Source organism: Emys orbicularis, chromosome 2 (genome assembly GCF_028017835.1).
Source record: "Emys orbicularis isolate rEmyOrb1 chromosome 2, rEmyOrb1.hap1, whole genome shotgun sequence".
NCBI lineage: Eukaryota > Metazoa > Chordata > Testudines > Emydidae > Emys > Emys orbicularis.
Window position 1 is genome coordinate 160,868,873 of NC_088684.1, and position 23,059 is coordinate 160,891,931.

At 39.5% G+C, this 23,059-nt stretch overlaps 1 protein-coding gene across 2 annotated transcripts in view; it reads left to right on the forward strand.

Annotated features, from left to right (window-relative positions):
* The window catches only part of CTNND2 (catenin delta 2), a 535,412-nt gene that overhangs the window by 371,360 nt on the left and 140,993 nt on the right, over positions 1-23,059 (forward strand). For both annotated transcript variants that reach the window (XM_065399924.1, XM_065399925.1), the window contains exons 8-9: positions 6,465-6,582; positions 11,231-11,416. In XM_065399924.1, coding sequence (XP_065255996.1) covers positions 6,465-6,582; positions 11,231-11,416 — 304 coding nt within the window. The remainder of the gene's footprint in view (positions 1-6,464; positions 6,583-11,230; positions 11,417-23,059) is intronic.

Here is a 23,059-nt window from a genome sequence, read left to right on the forward strand (position 1 = left end):
AGGGCCAGGGCAACGGTGCTCGGTTTTGTGCGATAGAAAGTTGGCAACCCTAACTCGCAACCTTCCTGCTCTGATCCCCAGGAACTTCTCCCTTGGTATGAGAGGTGTTATGTTAACTCATCTCCCACCATTAACACCATTAATGAGCACTGCAGACAAGTTAACTCACTTTCTGCAGGCATTGGGTTAAAGATAATATGCTCTGAGTGATGTGCAACTACTGAGCATGGCATTACATTCATAAGTGAGGTGACTTTGATACAGCAAAACATGACATGCCCGAGACATGAAGTGTCAAGCCAGGGGTTTGATAGGGAAGTGTTTTTTAAAAAAAAAAAAACACCACCACCAACACAGTATAAAATGGTTCTAGTAACCATGCTGTTTTTAGTTCTATGTATTAAGAAGAGAGGTTTTCCTTTGAAATGAGAAGGTATAATACAATTTGTTGCCTTTTCAGAAGCATTTTTTTCTTTCAGATACAATATACTTTCTGCAGAAAGTGTTTATTGCCACAAAGATGGGAAAGATTTCTTGTATGGGATTAATTACATACAGTAGTGGCTGTTCGGTTCTTTCCACCAATTCTCCCTTCAAGGCCTGTTTAAATGGGCCAGGAAGTAGGTGGAAGGTTGGCATTCAATTGACTTGCAGATCACACAGCACAGTCATTAAGAGCAGCTCATTTAGCCTAAAGATTGGACATGCAGAAGCACCGTAATGAAAACCACCTGTTGAGTGCTTGATTTGGTAGGTTAATTGCTCTGACGCTTTGAAAATGAAAAGTATGGCTGAATAATAAAAACCAAATTACTCTGTTAGGGCATTTGATGGAAAGATCAAGACCCAAGAACTTTAGCCATATTTAACTGGGTGGCGTTTTTTTAATTACAGTATGCACTGAAAGTAAGATTAATAGTTAAGTGGTAAAGCTATGGGACCAAATTTGCTGGTGATGTAAATTGGCCTTCCTCCATTAATCTCAATAGCCAGTTTACACCAGCAGACAATTTGGCCCAAAGGCTCTGATTAAACATGTTTATATCCTCAGTAGTGATTACTAGAAACACCGGCAATATTTGGCAGAGTATTACTAGCCTGAAAAACTGAGGAGAAAAAATAACAAAAGGGAATGATGATGTCCATGATATTGTGAATGCATAATAGGAAAGCTTCTTTTTTTGTAAAACTCCTTCTTTTAGTGAATTTAGTGTAGTCATACAATATGTTGCATTTTCCTATCAACTTAAAGTGACAGAGAAGCATTCAATTATCATTCTACTCACTCAAAATTGCAGCCAAGAATTATGTGAGGTACTACACCTATTTGAGATAATCAAGTTTCGTTTTATTAAGTGGTGTTACTAAACTAGAATGATTTTATAGGCACTAAAATCTAACAGTCAGAAGTCATAAATAGTATTGTTTTAGATAAATATGTTTCTTTCATTACTAACTAGTAGTGAAGTTGAGTCTCTATGTTATGTCTCTCTACCGCACACACACCTTTTGTTTGTATTATTTAAGATTGTAGGGTATTGCAGAACTTTTATTTTTATCAGTTGGCTTTGGCCTCAGTGCCATGGGACCCTCAAATGAACCAAAAAGTATATAGCTAATGACCGGAATATATTACTGTATTGCTCTAAAATGTTTAGTAATGAAAGCTACATGTACCCAGTTTACTATGTATATACAGGCTGCACTGACTACCTAGAGTTAAGCAATTGGAACTCAAGGTCGTATTCTAGGGGTATTATACAAAAACTTCAAATCAATAGCTGTCAAACTGTCATCAACTGTTGGTCTACTGATGGTCCTCAGAGTGTTTGCTGGCTATGCATGTGAAACTGGCTGTTCCTCTTTGCTTAAAGCGTTATTATTGAGGATTATGCTCTTCTTTGGAATGTTAAAAATCAATGGTTATAACCTATTTAGGAAAGTTTGAGTGAGCAAAAGGGGAGGGGGAGTGGCATTCTACATCAAAAATGGCATTACCTGTTTCCGAGTCACTGATAACTCAGAATAAAATGATCTTGTATGATTATGGATCAATGTCCTGACAGATAAAGCACAAGAAGGGTTACTAGCTGGTGTTAGCTATAGACCTCCAAATCACACAACAGAATAGGAACACTGCTTCCTTACACAACTACCCACAATAGTAGTAGGGGAAAAAATCCTGCATGATCATGGGGGACTTCAATTTGAGTGACATATGCTGGCAGTCTCATGCTACTAGTACTAAAATATTCTTGGAATTTCTAAACATTATAGATGACAATTTCTAAATTAAAAAGTGTTGCAGCTATATTAGACCTTTCCCTAACAAATAAAGAGGACCAGATCACAGAACTAAAAGTTAATGGTATCTTGGGTGCAAGTGACCATGACATGTTCACATTTATAATGTGCAAACAGATTAAAGTTCAGATCCGTAATATATATACTTGGTGCTTTAATAGAGCCAATTTCACAAAGCTGAAAACAAATATAAGTCAAATCAGCTGGGAAGAAGTATTTAATTAGTATGAATGCTAATGGGAAGGGGGTAGGTTTATCAGATAAAATAAAAAAAGAACAAGTTAAAAATCACTTAGAAAAGTTAGATGCCTGCAAGTCACCAGGGCCTGATGAAATGCATCCTAGAATACTCAAGGAGCTAATAGAGGAGGTATCTCAGCCTCTAGCTATTATCTTTGGAAAATCATGGGAGACGGGAGAGATTCCAGAAGACTGGAAAAGGGCAAATATAGTGCCCATCTATAAAAAGGGAAATAAAAACAACCCAGGAAACTACAGACCAGTTAGTTTAACTTCTGTGCCAGGGAAGATAATGGAGCAAGTAATTAAGGAAATCATCTGCAAACACTTGGAAGGTGGTAAGGTGATAGGGAACAGCCAGCATGGATTTGTAAAGAACAAATCATGTCAAACCAATCTGATAGCTTTCTTCGATAGGATAACGAGTCTTGTGGATAAGGGAGAAGCTGTGGATGTGGTATACCTAGACTTTAGTAAGGCATTTGATACGGTCTCGCATGATATTCTTATCGACAAACTAGGCAAATACAATTTAGATGGGGCTACTATAAGGTGGGTGCATAACTGGCTGGATAACCGTACTCAGAGAGTTGTTATTAATGGTTCCCAATCCTGCTGGAAAGGCATAACGAGTGGGGTTCCGCAGGGGTCTGTTTTGGGACCGGCTCTGTTCAATATCTTCATTAACGACTTAGATATTGGCATAGAAAGTACGCTTATTAAGTTTGCGGATGATACCAAACTGGGAGGGATTGCAACTGCTTTGGAGGACAGGGTCATAATTCAAAATGATCTGGACAAATTGGAGAAATGGTCTGAGTTAAACAGGATGAAATTTAACAAAGACAAATGCAAAGTGCTCCACTTAGGAAGAAAAAATCAGTTTCACACATACAGAATGGGAAGAGACTGTCTAGGAAGGAGTACGGCAGAAAGGGATCTAGGGGTTATAGTGGACCACAAGCTAAATATGAGTCAACAGTGTGATGCTGTTGCAAAAAAAGCAAACATGATTCTGGGATGTATTAACAGGTGTGTTGTGAGCAAGACACGAGAAGTCATTCTTCCGCTCTACTCTGCTCTGGTTAGGCCTCAGCTGGAGTATTGTGTCCAGTTCTGGGCACCGCATTTCAAGAAAGATGTGGAGAAATTGGAAAGGGTCCAGAGAAGAGCAACAAGAATGATTAAAGGTCTTGAGAACATGACCTATGAAGGAAGGCTGAAAGAATTGGGTTTGTTTAGTTTGGAAAAGAGAAGACTGAGAGGGGACATGATAGCAGTTTTCAGGTATCTAAAAGGGTGTCATAAGGAGGAGGGAGAAAACTTGTTCACCTTAGCCTCTGAGGATAGAACAAGAAGCAATGGGCTTAAACTGCAGCAAGGGAGGTCTAGGCTGGACATTAGGAAAAAGTTCCTAACTGTCAGGGTGGTTAAACACTGGAATAAATTGCCTAGGGAGGTTGTGGAATCTCCATCTCTGGAGATATTTAAGAGTAGGTTAGATAAATGTCTATCAGGGATGGTCTAGACAGTATTTGGTCCTGCCATGCGGGCAGGGGACTGGACTCGAGGTCCCTTCCAGTTCTAGAATCTATGAATCTATGAATAATCAGAAAAATGTGAATGATAATTGGGAATTATTTAAGAACACCTTACTAGATGTCCAAAAAACCACAATCCCACAACTGAGGAAGAAGTTTGAACTAGTTAAAAAACAGCCTGGTTTAGAGGGAAAGTGAAGGCAGTTGTAAAAAAATAATATATAACAGATAAAAGAGAGGGGAATTTGATAGTAATGAGTATAAATCAGAAGTTAGGAATTGTAGAAAAGATGGAGCTTTTAAAATATATTAGGAACAAAAAAATCCTGGCAACTGTATTGGTCCATTATTAGAGGGAAATGGTAGAATTATCAATAATAATGCAGAACTGACTTTCAGAAGAAAGAGAGAGAGGATGAAAGAATGGGCAAAGCTGGGAAAGATGATAAGGGAAATCTATCCCTCAGTCTCTTCCATCCTCTCAATCTCTCCTATTTAAATCCATTCTCTCCTCTCTGGAATTTTTGTCTCCTCTTCCCCTATTTTATAATAGGAAGGAAGATAAAGTAGATTGAAAAGGGTTTGGAGGGAGAGAGCACTCTACAGCTTTACACAAGGAGAAGAGCAAACAACTCGCTCTCCATTTCTATAATACAGAATGAAAGTACATAGGGATGGTGTGGGGTTTTCCATCTCCTCTCCCTTGGTGCGGGCAGGGGTACCAATGTTATGGGGAGTAGTGAAAGAAGAGTTGTCATATACCACCACAACACTAAGACCCTTGCCCATACCAAGCAAGAGGAGCTGAAAAGCTCTGCACCATCACAATATGATGCAGTTCAAAAAAAGAAAATGCCGTTCTGGGTGCATTAAACAGAAGTGTCAACTGTAAGACACAGGAGGTAATTGTTCCATTCTACTTGGCACTGGTGAGGCCTCAGCTGGAGTACTGTGTCAAGTTTTGCGCATCATGCATTAGAAAAATGTGGACAAATTGGAGACAGCCCAAAGGAAAGCAACAAACATTATAAAAGGGTTTAGAAAACCTGCCCTATGAGGAAAGGTTAAAAAAGTGGCCATATTAGTCTTGAGAAAAGAAGTCTGAGTAGGAACCTGATAAGTCTTCAAATATGTTAAGGGCTGTTATAAAGAGGACAGTGATCAACTGTTCTCCATGTCCCACTGCAGGTAGCACAAGAAGTAATGGCTTCGTCTTTAGCAAGAGAGTTTCAGGTTAGATATTAGGAAAAACTTCCTAACTATAAGGGTAGTTAAGTACTGGAATAGCTTACCTAGGGATGTTGTAGAATATCCATCACTGGAGTTTTTTTAAGAACAGGCTAGACAAAATATTTGTCAGGGATGGTCTAGGTTTACTTGCTCCTGCCTCAGTGTGGGGGGATGGACGAGGTGAGCTGTCGAGGTCCCTTACAGCTGTACATTTCTATTATTCTGTGATCAATTACACACATTTGTGCAAATCTGAATGTGATTTTTGTCAGCTGGTGTTGTCAAGTATTAATTTGGTATACACACACATATATGTTATGCTAGTTTATATTAATAATAATATTTGTTTGAGTATTAGGCCATAGTGCCATTGGGTAGTTTTAGTTATCTTTGTGTAAAACGGATTCAGAAGCCTTCAGGCACAAGCACAAAATAAACAAAAAAATATTATAATGAGTTGCTGTTTTATATATCTCAATGTAGAACAATTTTTAGTGAACAAGATTGATGCATTAATGTTCTCTCAAAATGAGAGATAGAGAAGCAAACACTGGTGTAAAATGAAAAATAAAAAGAGAGGATGAAAGCAACAGATTACCATTCCTGAGGAATACCAGCTGTTTCACATTGTGCTTTGATAATATTTTTATTCTAGGTTACACTATTCAGGAGGGTGAAGAGCCCTCGCTATTGAAGATGCTCTTTGCAACCCCAACAGATTTCTTTAGGCTTTTGAAAACGCTCCAAACTTTTCAAAGTTTGTAAAAAAGGGCGTGGGGTTGAGGAGGAGGTTAAAAACATTTTCCTGAAAAAATAAAATAAAACTCACTCCTAAGAGAAAAGAACAATCCCTCCACAAATTTTAGTAGGCTTAGATTCTTTCAATCCAGGAATGGTACAGAATGTACCTAAGATCGGCATCCTTCCAGCTCTAAAATCATCTAAGATGACCAACTGTTTCTAATTTGTTCCCCTCTATGTTGTTTCCTTACCTCGTTCACAACCATTCTCATTACTTGCTCATCTGAAACAATGATATAGGAAGTACAAGAGGTGTTAATCATTGGTGTTAATGATGAGAATATTTTGCTACAGAAAGCGAATGACAAAGTTGGGAAAAAATTGATTCTCCTTACCGTTGTCTTGTAGGAATGTCAGCTCTGCTGGAGAGGAGGCCCGCAGAAGAATGAGGGAGTGTGATGGACTTACTGATGCATTGCTGTACGTGATTCAGTCTGCTCTTGGGAGCAGTGAAATTGATAGCAAGGTTTGTCCTCTTTGTCTTTTTAGAAGTGGAAAAGCAAGGAATAAAAAAGGAGATTTAAAAATATATTTGGTGATTGCACTGGGTACATGAGCAGGGCAGAATTTGGCCCTTAATCTCTTTGACTTTCTTTCTGTTGAGCAGTGTTTCCATATACTCTATATGACTGCTCTGGAATTGTATTTGCATATGTACTGTATAGTGTGTTCTCTTTTTCTCTCTCTCTCTCTCTCTCTCTCTCCTCTTTTGTTAAATTATTAGGAAAAAATAAATGAAACTGGCTTGAGAAAGGCACCAATGCATCAAGCTCTGTGCAAACTCCCACTCACAAATCTGCAAATTTATCTGTGCCATCTGTTTATGAGCTACACTAACAGCTATGCACTGTTTTTTATGAGGTGGACCATGAGGAAGTACAGTGGTTGCCATTACAAGTCAACATTTGCAAACAGATACTACACAGTTACCAGTGTTATTTCATATTCTAAATAGAAAGTGAATTGTGGATACACCTATGTGATAAATATTTGTGAGTGGTATTTTTTTTTAATACCAGCCACTATAGGCTGGCACCAAAATACCAGGGTTGTCGATTAATCGCAGTTAACTCACGCGATTAACTCAAAAAAATTAATTGTGATTAATCACAGTTTTAATCTCACTGTTAAACAATAGAATACCAATTGAAATGTATTAAATATTTTGGATATTTTTCTACATTTTCAAAAATATTCAATTACAACACAGAATACAAAGTATACAGTGCTCACTTTATATTACTATTTTTATTACAAATGTTTACACTGTAAAAATGATAAACTAAAGAAATTGTATTTTCAATTCACCTCATACAAGTACTGTACTATAATCTCTTTATCATGAAAATGCAACTTACAAATGTAGATTTTGTTTTTGTTACAGAACTGCACTCAAAAACAAAACCGTGTAAAACTTTAGAGCCTACAAGTCCACTCAGTCCTACTTCTTGTTCAGCCAATCGCTCAGACAAACAAGTTTGTTTACGTTTATGGGAGATAATGCTTCCCGCTTCTTAATTACAGTGTTATCTGAAAGTGAGAACAGGCGTTCGCATGGCACTTTTGTAGCCAGCATTGCAAGGTATTTACATGCCAGATATGCTAAACATTCATATGCCCCTTCATGGTTTGGCCACCATTCCAGAGGACATGCTACATGCTGACAACGCTCGTTGAAAAAAATAATGCATTAATTAATTTGTTACTGAACTCGTTGGGGGAGAATTGTATGACTCTTGCTCTGTTTTACTCGCATTCTGCCATATATTTCATGTTATAGCAATCTCAGATGATGACCCAGCACATGTTGTTCGTTTTAAGGACACTTTCATTGCAAATTTGACAAAATGCAAAGAAGGTACCAATGTCAAATTTCTAAAGATAGCTACAGCATTCAACCCAAGGCTTAAGAATCTGAAGTGCCTTCCAAAATCTGAGAGGGATGAGGTATGGAGCATGCTTTCAGAAGTCTTAAAAGAGCAACACTCTGATGCAGAAACTACAGAACCCGAACCACCAAAAAAGAAAGTAAACCTTCTGCTAGCAGCATCTGACTCAGATGATGAAAATGAACATGCATCGATCCATACTGCTTTGGATCATTATCAAGCAGCAGCAGCAGCATGGGCACATGTCCTCTGGAATGGTGGTTGAAGCATGAAGAGACATATGAAACTTTAGCGCATCTAGCATGTACATATCTTGTGACGCTGGCTACAACAGTGCTATGCGAACACCTGTTCTCATTTTCAGGTGACACTGTAAACAAGAAGTGGGTGGCATTATCTCCTGCAAATGTAAACACACTTGTTTGTGTGAGTGATTGGCTGAACAAGAATTAGGACTGAGTGGATGTGTAGGCTCTAAAGTTTTACATTGTTTTATTTTTGAATGCAGATTTTTTTTGTACATAATTCTACATTTGTAAGTTCAACTTTCATGATAAAGAGATTGCACTGCAGTACTTGTAGTGGGGCAACTGAAAAATACTATTTATTTTTGTTTTTTTACAGTGCAAATGTTTGTAATAAAAATAAATATAAAGTGAACACTGTACACTTTGTATTCTGTGTTGTAATTGAAATCAATATATTTGAAAATGTAGAAAACATCCAAAAATATTTAAATAAATGGTATTCTATTATTGTTTAACAGCGCGATTAATCGCAATTAATTTTTTTAATCGCTTGACAGCCCTACAAAATACTTGTTTCACTTTATATGTACAGTAGCTAGGAGATGATCACAATTCTTCAGAGATGAAAGGTACGACTTAATAGTTCTACTTAATAATTAAAAGAACTCCAAATAATTGCTAATTAAAAATTGTGATTGTGAAATCAGTGTTACGGGGAAGGGAAGTGTTTTAAATTCTGTGACATGTTATTGATTATTTCACATTTCAGCACCGTGGTTGCAAGCACTAACACAGAAATGCCAATTGTATCTAATATTAGTTTCAAGTACATTTCACAGTTCATGCATGCTGTGAAGTGCTTATAACTGTACCTTTTGAATTTTCAGATTGCTAATCTGAGCAAAGTGCGTGGACTTTTCCTATAGATTCAGTAGAGAAATATGGAATCTATGAAAGAATCTATGTTCCATGCAATCTTCTATGCATGCTTGTGGTAATCTACAATCAACTTACCATTAGTAAACGTTTTTATGGGAGTGATTAGTGAAGAAGCCCATCCACTAGCATCACCATCTGAAAAAGGCTCAAGAGAAAACTAGCAGCTGTGCAGTACTTGTGTAGTATCGTTTTAATAATAAATAATAAATCCACCAGGGCAATTGAAGGGGGAGTCCTTCCTTCCAAAGGCCACTAAGCAGGAGTAGAGCCATTCTGTATCCTATATTACCAGCCAAAGGATGACAGTAAATTCTGCAGTCCTAGAGCCTACCTCTATGGAAAGGAAGGGCCAGGGGACCTGCAGAACTTCAGCCCCACTCCTGCCCCCAAACGTCCATGTATGACAGTGTGTAACAAACCCTCATGGAACTGGACCCCGTGCTACTCAGTTGGTATGCATCCTCTGCAAAGAACTGATTAAGAAAAACAATGGATATAGTCTACATTTCAATAATGGCACAAAGTAGCTGCTAGTAGTACTAATTGTATCCCTAATTACACTGTTTATACCACCCTCCCATGTACACCTCCACGGAGGTGGAGCCAAGATTTAGATTTTTGTATATACTGATTTATTTAAAGAGCATTTCAGTTTCCTTTGAAAGGTAAGCAGGTTAACCATGTTTTCAGTCCCCCAAGAAACGAAGGGCATATTTTTTTCTTACTAGGCACAGGCAAACCAAATTAGAGAAAATAAGGACTAGCCTTCAACCAAAGTCCAAATCAGATTGGGGGAGGCCTTGGAGGTTTTTCGCCTTCCTCTGCAGCGTGGGGCATGAGTCACTTGCTGGAGGATTCTCTGCACCTTGAGGTCTTTAAATCACGATTTGAGGACGTCAATAACTCAGACATAGGTTAGGGCAGGGGTCGGCAACGTTCGGCACGCGGCTCGCCAGGGTAAGCACCCTAGCGGGCCGGGCCAGTTTATTTACCTGCTGACGCGGCAAGTTCGGCCGATCGCGGCCCCCACTCACCGCGGTTCGCCATCCCGGTCCAATGGGGGCGGCGGGAAGCGGCGCGGGCTGAGGGATGTGCTGGCCGCGACTTCCCGCCGCCCCCATTGGCCTGGAACGGCGAACCGCGGCCAGTGGGGGCCGCGATCGTCCGAACCTGCCGCGTCAGCAGGTAAATAAACTGGCGCCTGGCGAGCCGCGTGCCAAACGTTGCCGACCCCTGGGTTAGGGGTTTATTACAGGAGTGGGTGGGTGAGATTCTGTGGCCTGCATTGTGCAGGAGGTTAGACTAGATGATTATAATGTCCCTTCTGACCTTAAAGTCTATGAGTCTAAATTTGTTTTTGAGATTTGAAGTTCTGTTAAATTTTCCCCATCATTTTTTTTCTATAATGGGCCCCACTCCATTTCCAGGTTCCATCTAGGATCAGACACAGAAAGGCCAAAATACCATGAGAGAGAGGGGCTATTCCTAAGGTATTTTCAACTTGAGTGGAAGCAGGAAAAACATTGCAGACTCCAGAGGGGTAGATCGTTTATAAGCATATTAAATTATGGGTACTCTTGCAAACCAAAACTCAGAACCACTTAAGGTTTTCTCACTACTGCTTCTCATAGAATGACACAAGAAATAAATGCTGTTAGAAATAATAGCATCATTTTTCGTTTTACTAGCTGGGGCTGAAATCAGTGTGCATTCTGTGCTTGTGTGGACCTTGTTTACCATATTTTTGCCTCTGCTACTCTCTCATGTTGAATTCAGCATGAAATTCAGAACCAGAGTAACAATTGTTATTTAAAAACATTGTCCAGAGCTCTATTCCTCACTAAAAAGAGGCTTTATGATCCTGCCAAGTTTTCTAAACCTTTCAAACAGATTGTCTAGGGAGTGCTTAGAAACAAACAGAAAAGAATATCTTTGTACAAATGTATGTGCAAAGATTGATTACGTTCCTCCGTTCAATATACACACCTAAAAAGGGAGAGGTTTTTTAGCCTTTTTCTCTTTTTCTCCTCCTTTTTAGACCGTTGAAAACTGTGTATGCATTTTGAGGAACCTCTCATACAGGCTCGCTGCAGAAACATCTCAGGGACAGCAGATGGGAACAGACGAACTCGATGGGTTACTGTGTGGTGATGCTAATGGCAAAGATGCAGAGAGTTCAGGTTGTTGGGGCAAGAAGAAGAAGAAAAAGAAATCCCAAGATCAGGTAATGGAAGTTACTTTCAGCAACGAGAATAAGTGCCTATCAGTGAGATAGGCAAAGTTAATATATTGTGTTTGTGAGTATGTGATAAAAAATGTGTAGAAGGGTCACCTTAATAATTATAAACTGCTTGGAAATTAATGGTAAGCCATTTATAATTAATTGTGAAACTCCTAAAATACAAACATAATTTAGCTCACTTTATGGCCCCTTTCCATTGCTTGTGTAAAGGGGCCATACTGCCAATTAAAATCAGGCCCATATGTGTTTATTTGCTTGGATGTCCTGTAGGCCATAGTTCTGCACTGAAGAAAAGATTCTAGTCAGAGACATTCATTTACGCCACAATTTCCAAAAAGGACTGTATCACAACTATCACAAAACAGTTCTTCCAAGATCTAACTGCATTTGGCTACACAGAATTTGTACCATTATCTGTAATAGTACTACCAAGCAACTTCCAATGATTGTATAATTGCTTCTGTTTTCACGTAGTGGGACTGTTGAAAGAGCTGCTGAAGTGACAGGGCCGGCTCCAGCATTTCTGCCGCCCCAAGCAAAAAAAAAAAAAAAAAAAAAAAGCCGCGATCGGCGGCAGCAGTTCAGCGGCAGGTCCTTTGCTCCTAGAGGGAGTGAGGGACCTGCCGCCCCCGAATTGCCGCAGGTGCCGCCCCTCTCCCTTGGCCGCCCCAAGCACCTGCTTGTTAAGCTGGTGCCTGGAGCCGGCCCTGTGAAGTGAACAGCAGGAACTGGAGAGGCAGGCAGAACACATCGTTTTCTGCCATTCCCAACCCTAAAACTTTTAGCTGAGGGCGAGGATTGACTCCATAACTTTATAATATTGTCTCTGAATGTACAAGGCTTTTCTTAAGAGAGAATTTGTCCATTTGATGATAGTATTCCATCTGTATTTATGTGAGCTAAAATTAGTTATGATTCAGGAATAAATGGTCAGCAATGTCCATAAGTGTCACGATTACAAGGGTAACTTCCTTTCTCTCCCCTTTATGGACTCTCTGAGTGCTCCCCATCAGGTGTCAAATTTTTTGCCTTTACCTATCCTGGAATGGAATCATACAATTCTCCCACTCCTAGCCCAGGGCCTGGCCACAGTACACCGTGTATCAACTGTTCTTATCCTGTAGGTCCAACTGAGTTTGGGCACCTGTAGTTCTTCCCTTCAGGAATCTGTGACCAGTTATGTACAGTGATTACACAGCCTTCTTAAAACAGAAGTTGTTTGTATTTTATTCGTAAGGACAAAGCTTTTAGAGAAAAGGGATTTTAAAACAACAAACAGCATACACACATGTCTATCTTATCTAAAGGCATACCATCTTCTGGTGGTAACCTGGGCATTCCTAACTTCTTCAGATACCTTCAGCGAGGTGCTGTGTCTCAATCTGGTTCCCCGCAACAACAACTACCACCCCTCCGTTGAGAGAGAGTCCCTTTTAAACCATGCTATAGTTCCCTTGTTCTACTGTGTTCCCAGGCTTTGTAGCTTCTGATCAAAACTCGTCCTGCAGGCTCAGCACAAGATGGAGCCAGAGTCCCCAGAGACAATGGTTCTGGCATTGTACCTTAGCAACTCTCATGTGTTTGCTCAGCAGAGGCTTATCTTAAGCCATTCGTTTCCTTCCTGCCTGTTTTTTTTCCAAACTCCTGTTGAATTAATTCAATATATTCATAAATTACCACAGGGCAGTTCCAAATATGTCACAATGAAGATTTAGCTATTGGAAGTAGTTGAGCATTGACATACTTGCACTGTCTGCTGAAAGATTACCTCTAGATGTTGAGAGAAAACCAAAAAAGTATTGTGACTAAGAAGGGGAACAAATGGAAAAGACTCTCCAGCTCATATTTCAGTGTGGCTAGCAACATCTGTAGACTGTGAAATTTAACTCAAGTAATTCAACATGCCCAAATATTTAAGTTGCTCCATTTTATTTTTTAGCAAAGTTAAATTTTAAATTTATTTGTTACCTCCTACTTTTTTTCTTTATTGTATTTCACTGAGAAATAGATTACAACTCAATAAGTCTGAGAAGGGCTGACAGAATATTATTACCATGAAGGCCTCTGTAATATTACTGTTGCTCAGTGCTACTATTGAGCATATGTAGTGAGACAATTGGGTAGTGGAATGTGAAGTTTTTAATGATGGCAGAAGGGAACTTTTTCCACTTCTCTTCAGAATTGTTTTCCCATACAACCATTTATTTATGTTTCAAAAGGATCTTTGTAGAACAGTACACAATTGAATATACCTGAGGTTATACAAGTAAATGATCTAGAGGTACAGAAAATATACTTGCGAATATAAAGGTAAATTGTATTAATGGGAAATAACAGTCTAAATTGCTGTTGTTTAATGAGTCAAGTTTGGAGTAAAATTCAAGCCCTGAAAAACATATTAAAAACAAAGTTAAACTACTGGTAGGATTCTAATTTCACCCATACTGATGGTCAAACAGCTTTTATTTTGTATTGACTTTTGTCAGGGATTTTATATGCTAGAATATAATGAAAGAAAGTGTTACAAAAATGACAAAGGAAAAATAGTTGCCTTATGTCATATACATTTTATAGCTGGGCCTCATATTCCACCTAGAATAAACTCAGCATCCTTGTTCCTAATCTTTGACAGTATCGATATATTAGATGAAGTGTTATTGTACTTACACTTCTCAGATTCCTGAACTATTTAAATGCAGTACAGTAATTAAGGATGAAATGAAAAGCCTTAATTCTGAAGTTTCTGGGATTAGGTAGTTTACACAAACCCTTTATCATTTTAACAAGGGTTTGTACATTTATTTTCCTTTAATTTTCATTATTTTAAAAGAAGAAAAACTCTGAATCCTTGTTAGATCTTGTGACACAGTGCTAGCAGTAGCTCTCTGATCACGAGGTTTCTGCAGCACAGAGAAGAGTGTAGGTTTAATTGGAATCAATCATCCTGTTGCTGGTGGGGGTTACTGACACTGGTTGGCAATTGTTGAGCTACTGAGGCAGTTGATTCGCTAATGGGGAGGATATATAATTGGGAGGAACAGGAAGTAAAGAGGGAGCTCCGAGGGCGAGCTGAGTGGAATAGTGAAGCTGTGTGAACGGCCTCCTTCTGTACACCTGTGCTATGTCCTGTCCTGTTTAGAAACAGAGGATTAAAGGTGTGACTGAGAGACCACAAAAACAGGCTAGGCATTGCTACTCACTGGGTAACTGAAGAGGCGCCCTGTGACTGGGATTGTAACTCTCTCAGTCGAGAGAAGGCGGCTTGAGAGGTGACCTGTATGCGGGCTGGGGGATCCGGACATAATGGAGGAGATGCTGTGCTGGTAGTGGGGCAACAAAAAGAGATAGAGAAAACCTAGCAGGCAGAGAGGCAGGTGTTTCTGGGTTGGCAGGTAGAGCAGGAATGAGCATTGCAGGACTTTATCCAAGAGCAGTCTCAGTTACAGCAGCAGCTCCTGCACTGGTTGGTGAGTTCCTATGAGGGAACTGGAAATTGGACAGTGGGCCTGGGGCTATGTAAGAAGGCCCCAGCGATGATCCTGGTGCCTTTTTGTTAACTTTTGAGCAGGTAGCTATCCATGCTGGATGGGACAAGAGTACTTGGGCACTATGACTTGCCCCCTACCTGACCGATGAGGCTCAGGTGGCTTACGAGTACCAAGCCAAAGACTATCATAGAATCGTAGAATATCAGGGTTGGAAGGGACCTCAGGAGGTCATCTAGTCCAACCCCCTGCTCAAAGCAGGACCAATTCCCAACTAAATCATCCCAGCCAGGGCTTTGTCAAGCCGGGCCTTAAAAACCTCCAAGGATGGAGACTATGCCATGCAGAAGGCTGCTATTCTGGACAGGATGGGCCTGACATCGAAGAAATAGTGTCACAAATTTAGAGCTGCCAGATGGAACTGCAGGATACATCCCTAGGCTTTTGTGCAAAAATTATCTGACTGGGCCAATCAGAAGCCAGATAGACAGGCACAGAGGCAATAATAGACTCAATTATTCTTGAGCAGTTTACACAAAGCCTCCCCAAGGCTGTAAGAGTTTGGGTTCAAAGCCATCAGCCAGAATTGCGAGAGGACACTGTAATATTAACAGAGGAGTATGTGGAAACAGACCTTCCGCGAAAAGAGCTTCATCCCCCTACATCAAGGGAGGGGGGAAAGAACTTTGAGGAATCCCATTCATCGAAGCCCAGGAAGGAAATACAAGAGGCAAACAAGAATGCCCCTAGCACTAATTCAGTGGTTTGTTACCAATGTGGTGGCAAAGAACATACAAAGGAAGACTGCCCATACATGGACTATAGGTTTGTGGAGTTGTGTGGGTGCACTGGTGTAAAAGGCAAGCCTAGGATAAAGACAATTCCCATCAAAGTAGGCTGGAGAACCACAAAGGGCATGGTGGATTTGACAGCCGTATGTTGCCTCATACAGAGTACATTGGTTAGATTGCAGTGGCAACAGAAGGGGGTGATGATAGCAATCCATTGTGTACCTGGGGAAAAGTAGACTTACCCTGTGGCAGTTGTCCAGGTGGAAATGGAAGGAAAGTTTAAGTGTCAGAGAGTGGATTTGGTAAAGTCGTTGCCCTGTGCAGTGATGATAGGAACTGACTAAACTCTTATTTCCCTTATGTAAAAAGAGCAGAGGACACAGAGAAAGACCCCAATGATGAGGTCTGCGTAAAGTTAACTCTCCAGGGGCACTGTTTAATGACCCTAGACATATCACAACAAGTGCAGAGAGAATCGACAAAAAGTACTTGAGAAGGGGGCAACAGATCCAGGAGTGATAGATCAGAAACATCTAATGGAGAAGGAGGACAGAAGATCCTTGGACTCACCGGAGGAGCAAGCCATGGGCAAAGCCTTGGAAGAAAGACCTACTGAGGAGAGAGACAAGAGTCCTGCTAATGAGGCCTTGGTGGGTGAACCCAGATAGTCTCAAGCCTATGGCAAGATAAGTCGGGGAAGAGAGGTATCACAATATTGAGGCTCTGAAAGGACAACTTACTGAAGTAGATACAAGCCAGGAGCAAAAGAAGCTAGAGGAGAGGGCCATGGAATGTGATTGTTGTGATGACTTATGGGCTGAGATGGAACTGTGGAAGAAACTTCCACCCTCTGAGTGTACTTTTGTGAGTGGAAGGCAGGAGACCCTCACTGGTAGCCCATGGAAGGCCAGTCTGAAAGGGGCCAGGAAGCCCTAGTAGAACCCCAAATCCGTAAAAAGGATAGGGCTTGGAAGCTGAAGAAGACCTCCCATGGAGGCAAGGAAAGATCTCAATTGAAATAAGGGTGGAGGTATGTGACAGGGTGTTAGCTGTAGTACCCTGATCACTGAGGTTGCTGCAGCACAGAGAAGGCTGCAGGCTTAATTGGAATAAATCAACCTGTTGCTGGTGAAGATTACTGACACTAGGTGGCAATGAGGCAGTTGGCTATGTAACAGGGAGGACATATAATTGGGAGGAATAGGAAGTAAAGAGGGCACTCAGAGAGTGAGCTGGGTGAAGGAGAAAATCTGTGTGAAGGACCTCCTACTGGGTACCTTTCCTCTGTCTTGTCCTCAATGAAAACAGGGATTAAAGGTGCATGTGATGGAAAAGAAACAGACTATGTGTGTTTGTGCCTGAGACACCACAAAAACAGGCTAGGCAGTGCTTCTCACTTGGTAGCTGAAGATGCACCCTGTGACAGACCCTAACTGAAATTGTATTAGGTTTAATTTCAAGGGACTCCGTGTGGTTCAGCTTGAACACTGGATCTGCAGAGATCTCACTAGAAACTCACAAGACGCAAGGTTCTTTAAGGATAATTCAGAACACATTAAAAATGCTTAGAGGCCCAAAGACGTTCAGTGCATGACCTGCATTAAAAGGCATGGTTCAAAAAACTTCAGTTGACCCATGCCTTGTGAATCATTGACACAATAGCCCGGAGCAGCTCCTAAAAAAATATAATAATCTGCTGCATTGATTACAATTGGGATATGATTAAATATGTCAGTGGGAGATTGCATATCTCAGATGTGGTGGGAAATTCAAAAGCACCTAAGTGACTTAGGAACACAAGTCTGAGTGAAAATCTATAGGATTTGTATTCCTAAATCACCTTGGCAATTTTGGAAATCCCACACACAGTGAGATTCACTATCTCTTTTGTACATACATTCATTAGAAAGCATGTCTATGTTTTCAGTAGGACTTTTATTATACAGGTGTCATACGGACATACTTCCTGAATTAATGTAACCACAGATGGGTACAACCCCATCAATCTCAATGTGCTTGTGCCCACTCACATCACCAGTGAATTTGACACATGTTCTATAAAAGTGCATTTTAAATCAATCATTTTTAAGTTAAGAAATAAAGGAAAAACTGTAAACTGCAACTATGTGTTTTGATTTTTTGTCATGACACATTCTACCTAATTCACAGCACCCCATAGTCTACATAGTTTTCAAGACAGACTAGGTTATATCAAGGCTACATTATAAGTCAGATCAAAGAACTGACTGCAAAGCTAGGGAGAAGTTACATATATATATTGAAGTAGAATGCAATGATCAACTCCTAAACTAGGAGTTCGTGGCTGACCCTTCATTCATACAGATCCCCAGAAGTCTATTAATTTTTTTCTGTATTTATAGAAGAATCTCAAATACTTTAGAGACAGAAACAGATCCTCGGGTCTTGTAAATTGGTGAAGCTCCATTGATTTTAATGCATTTCAAAAGCATTGATTTCAGTGCAGCTCTGCCGATTTAGAATAGCTGAGGTTTTGGCCCGCTGTATAAATATAAATACAGCATTCATGTCATCCACTGTTGAGATGTAGACTCCATTTTGTACCTTCAACAGTATGCAGAAAGGTTTAGAAAAATAAATTACACGGATTAGAATATGGATGGGATAGAAGATCTAACACCTCTATTCTTGTGAAAATACTAAGCAGTCAGGACCTCCGTTTTATATTGTATCACTTTTTCTGAATCATAGTTCCACTGACACTGGCCAGTGTCACCATGCTGGGATATTGGTCATTACTGAGTCAAAAGGTGAGAATGCCTCCTTCTAAATCACAAGCATGGCTTTACGTCAGTTTTCACACATTGATTACCATGCGATGTCCTAGGCAACTTTTTTTTCCAATCCGGGGAAGAGTGGTTTGTAAATCTTATGATAATAGAATTCTTCAACACTTGAGCAAAGCTTTAGAGATGCCCATGGGTAAACTAATGATCTCTTCACATGAATTGAGGAATGTTTCATTTAGTGTGTAGAACAAGATCTTTGATACTTACCTTTACCCTCTGAACCCTTTAGTGAAGTTAAACATGGTGACAGATATGTCTTGGAAAGGATAATATCGGAGCACAATAATAGTGTTTGGGTACATGTGTCTCACAGTGTACCTGATTTGTAAAGCTGTTTATTTTGTTGCTATCTTTGCCTATTCCATTTATTAATGAATCTCGAAACAATAAATAAAATTCCATGAACATTTGCTCCTAGGTTAAGATTGTATCATCTTGTTCCTGCATTTCACACTAGCACAAATAACCTTGCAGCATTGATTACCATTACATTCTTTTCAGAATTCTTTATACCGTAGATGTTCCCTCTAGATCGTCTTTTTTTTTTCTTTTCTTTTTCAGGCGCACAGTTAATCTAACATTTTTAGCTGGATCCCTTAATACCTATATTATTCTGCTTGCCCTCAGATATACTTTTTCTATTTCTATAATCATTCATTATCAGCACACACAGCAGGGCGAAGGCCTCTGCAGAACTACTCTTGTCCATCAAACTGAAGGGTTTAATATCCTTTTTATAAAAATAAAATTATACTCACTAGACTGTTATACAGTGAGAGAATAGATTATACTTGCTTCAGCACTTAGATAGTAAGGCGATAGGCACCCTGAAATACCTTAGATAGATTGGTATTTAATATTTCTAATAATGTGTCACAAGTTTTTTCTGCTTTTAACCTTGACAACACTGCCTACCCTGGCATTAAATACCTATTCTCAGAATCTCACATGTAGTTCCCATCCTTCTGGCAAAGCAAGACTAGGGAGGACAGAGTGAGCACCATGCAACACTCATTAATACCATTCCATAATCCCCTTGACTGCTGTTGACTGTACCAAACGTCTTAAAATGTCATTGATTTAAATAGAATGTTAGTGGATGACGGCAGATGTGATAGAGAACTATTAGCAAGAGTTTTAATCAGGTAAATTTTATCTGGTAAATTTCTTTCAATGCACCCTCCTACATTAACCGTCTGAGCTGTTTTGGAAAGTGAGAGATCTAGCCTAATAGGGTACTGTATAAAACCTAGTCTTTACCTGTTGACAATGCTAACACTATCCCAAGCTCAAAGTACATTTTACAGCGATTTTTAATCCCAATTACTTTACAAAAAAATAAAGGTGACAGCTCAGCTATATCCTCCACGTCAGTCTTGTTATAGAATCATAGAACTGGAAGGGACCTCGAGAGGTCAGCTAGTCCAGTCCCCTGCACTCATAGAAGACCATGGTTGACAGGTGTTTGTCTGACCTTATGTAACACAGTGGTTCTCAACCATGGGTATGTGTAACCTTGGGGGTACACAGAGGTTTTCCCATGTGGGACATGAGTCTATAACCACCAGGCTATAGACTTATTTGCATACTTGTGTACTCTTGCTCTCTCAGTCCAAATTACTCTTTAAGGGAGAGAGAACACATACTCCTCTCATTGGTGGCTCCCTGCCTAGTATGCTGGCGTTTATGAATCACAGTCTAAGGTGTCTATCTCTCCCCACTTGTTGTACAGGAACTTAGGTGCTTAACTCATGCTTTGTGATTTTCTAGGTGTCTAAAAGTTGGGCATTGTGATGCTGAGCATTATACTGCCTAACTCCTTCTGTGCATTCAGGCCCTAATCCCTTGAACCCACAGTATTTTATAACCTGTGAAACCTGAAAGAAAAGAACATAAAATAATAGAGCACAATATAAATACAGTTAATTACTCAGCAACCTTATCCTGTCATTGGACAGAGTTGGCACGAACTGTAGATTGTTTCTAATGGATTGTTCACATGAGAATGTTCATTCCTAATTTACCCTTTCTGAAAAATTCTCGAGTCCAAACCCACATTATTTTTCTTCAGGCTCCAATTAATTACTTGGATCTTATAAATGGCCTTAGTGATTTACTTCTCCACTAACGTGATGGTTTCCTTTCCCTCTTTTTTGCATGATTGTGATTCACATTTAAATATATACTTTTTGAAGAAGGATAAAAGCTAAAGGCATTTTTATAAAAATAACTGCTATGTTCAAACAGTGCTAAAATTCACAGTTGATATCAGAAATACTGGAAATGGGCAATAGTGCAAACAATTCATTTTCAATTATGGATGTGGCTGAATTCATAGCTTTATGTGTTTATAAAAAATTAAAGACATGCATAATTTGGGGGCATTTACTTTTCCTCTCTTGTGATTAAAAAACAATTTTGACTAATTTAGTAGATATATTTGATCTCAGTAGGAGTACGTAAAACTTCATAGGGAAAAGAATAGCTTTTAAAACTATTACATAAAATATGCCTCTCTTTTTAAGGTGCTTTTTAAAACTGATTAATTATTGTTATTCATTAATACCATCAGTTGTATATACCAGTTGTAGCTTATCCTCAACCTAGAGGGCATACAGAATTTGTGTTGCTTTATCTTTTTTTTAAAAATGAGCAAAACAAAGACACATTTCAGTTTAACTGCTTACTTACAGAAATTCCTCCAAACAGCTGTCAACTTAATTCAGAATTGCCACCTCTACTTTGGTAAAAGAACCAGCACTGGGCTCAGTCCTAATTTCCCTTAAGTCTTTACCAAAACTTTACCAAAAGTGGAGTAAGACCCAGTTTACAGTCCGACACACAATTCCAATACCGAACAAAATCAAATCTTCTGAAGATTCACAGCAGCACAGTCAGCCAAACTCTTGGTATCATTTTTTGAAAAATTAAAAACAAAACTTTAGTTTAATAAAGACTGCAGTAAAGCTAAGTGAGATTAATTTCTGCTTGCATCACCAAGCATTACTATTGTTCTTTCCTCCACAATTCTTTCTTACATTCCCCTCTATGGTCCTTATTTATGGTCACCTGCTACTCAGTTAACATCCATCAAGCTACAGAACCATAGAGACTTAACATAAGACCACTGCACTGTAGCCATTAACTTCTCCACATCACATCTTGTCCCTTTTCAGATGGAACCAAATATCCCTGATTGTGATAATTATGCCACTTACAGTAGCATCATCTCTATAGCCAACATATTCATTCTTCCAGGTCTAGAGGGAACAAAATAAATATGACAAGAAATGATGAAGAAAAGTAATGGTAAAAACAAGGTAGCTGCTAATAATACAGATTATACTCTACCTACACTTGTTATACCACCAATCACACACATGCATTTGGCATGGCTTCACTTATCTTTTCCGTTCCTTACTAAGGAAATATGTACCAGTTTTTGATCTCATTTACCCTGGTTTTAAACTTTTCTTACTCCTGTTTTACCATTATTTATGATTACCAGTGTGACATCAGAATCTGTCCCGGAATCTTTATTTTGATTACAAGCAGCACTTTTGAAATGAGTCTGACCTTCTGTTTTACCTTCTGTCAGGAGCCTTGAGCTATAACAGCAACATTTCAAGTTAAATACCATTACCAATAGCCCGACACTTCATGCTTTCGCATGCTAGGTGGATAGGTTGTAAATCCAACTACTCTAGGGAGGTTAGCTACTACTTCAAGAACAGAAAAGCTTCATCTTTGCTGGCTAAGGAATCCAATAAAGCCATGTTTAAACAGCATTCCTAAGACAGCGTGGATAGGGTTTGCCGAAGAAAAAAAATATTTTGAGCACTTGTGGAATGAGTGAGAGGCCAGCACTGTCAAGTTCACTGTGTGATGATTCATCAGCTGTCCAACTTATCAGAGGGGGCCGTGCCCATTCATGTGGTTCTGCCAGTGTGTAATGTTGCTGACAACAGTCAGATGCTATGGTGATGAGTTCCAAGAATATACACAGATAAATAAATATATGCAGACTATTACTGGGTTTAGTCATTAGTATGAGCTCAGTATGAAAGATTAAAATGAAAGGATGCATTACCTTCAAGATCTGCTACTAATGATATTAATATTCGTTTGTGACTCTCCTTACCTCAGCAGAGGGCACTGTGCCCACTGTTCATTAGTAATGAATGTCCTAATCTTAGCAGGCCTTTAAGTTACTTCTGAGATGGAAGGAAAAGCAACAATGCATAAAATTCTTGCTTAATTTAAAGGAAATATCTCTTAAACTCATGAAGCTCAAGATCCTACGAGCAGCTGGCCAACAAAAGTCATATCAATCAACCAGAACTACAGTGTTTGAAATAGTCCAGATTTTTTGACTTTCAGAGGATGGTGCAGGGCCCATTTGTTTCACCAACCTATGAAGAGTAGAGAGATTGAGATATAGGCTGATGTGCAAGGGCGTTAGCTTTTGATTCATAGATTATAATGTGAGAAGGTACCACCGTGATTATCTAGTCTGACCTC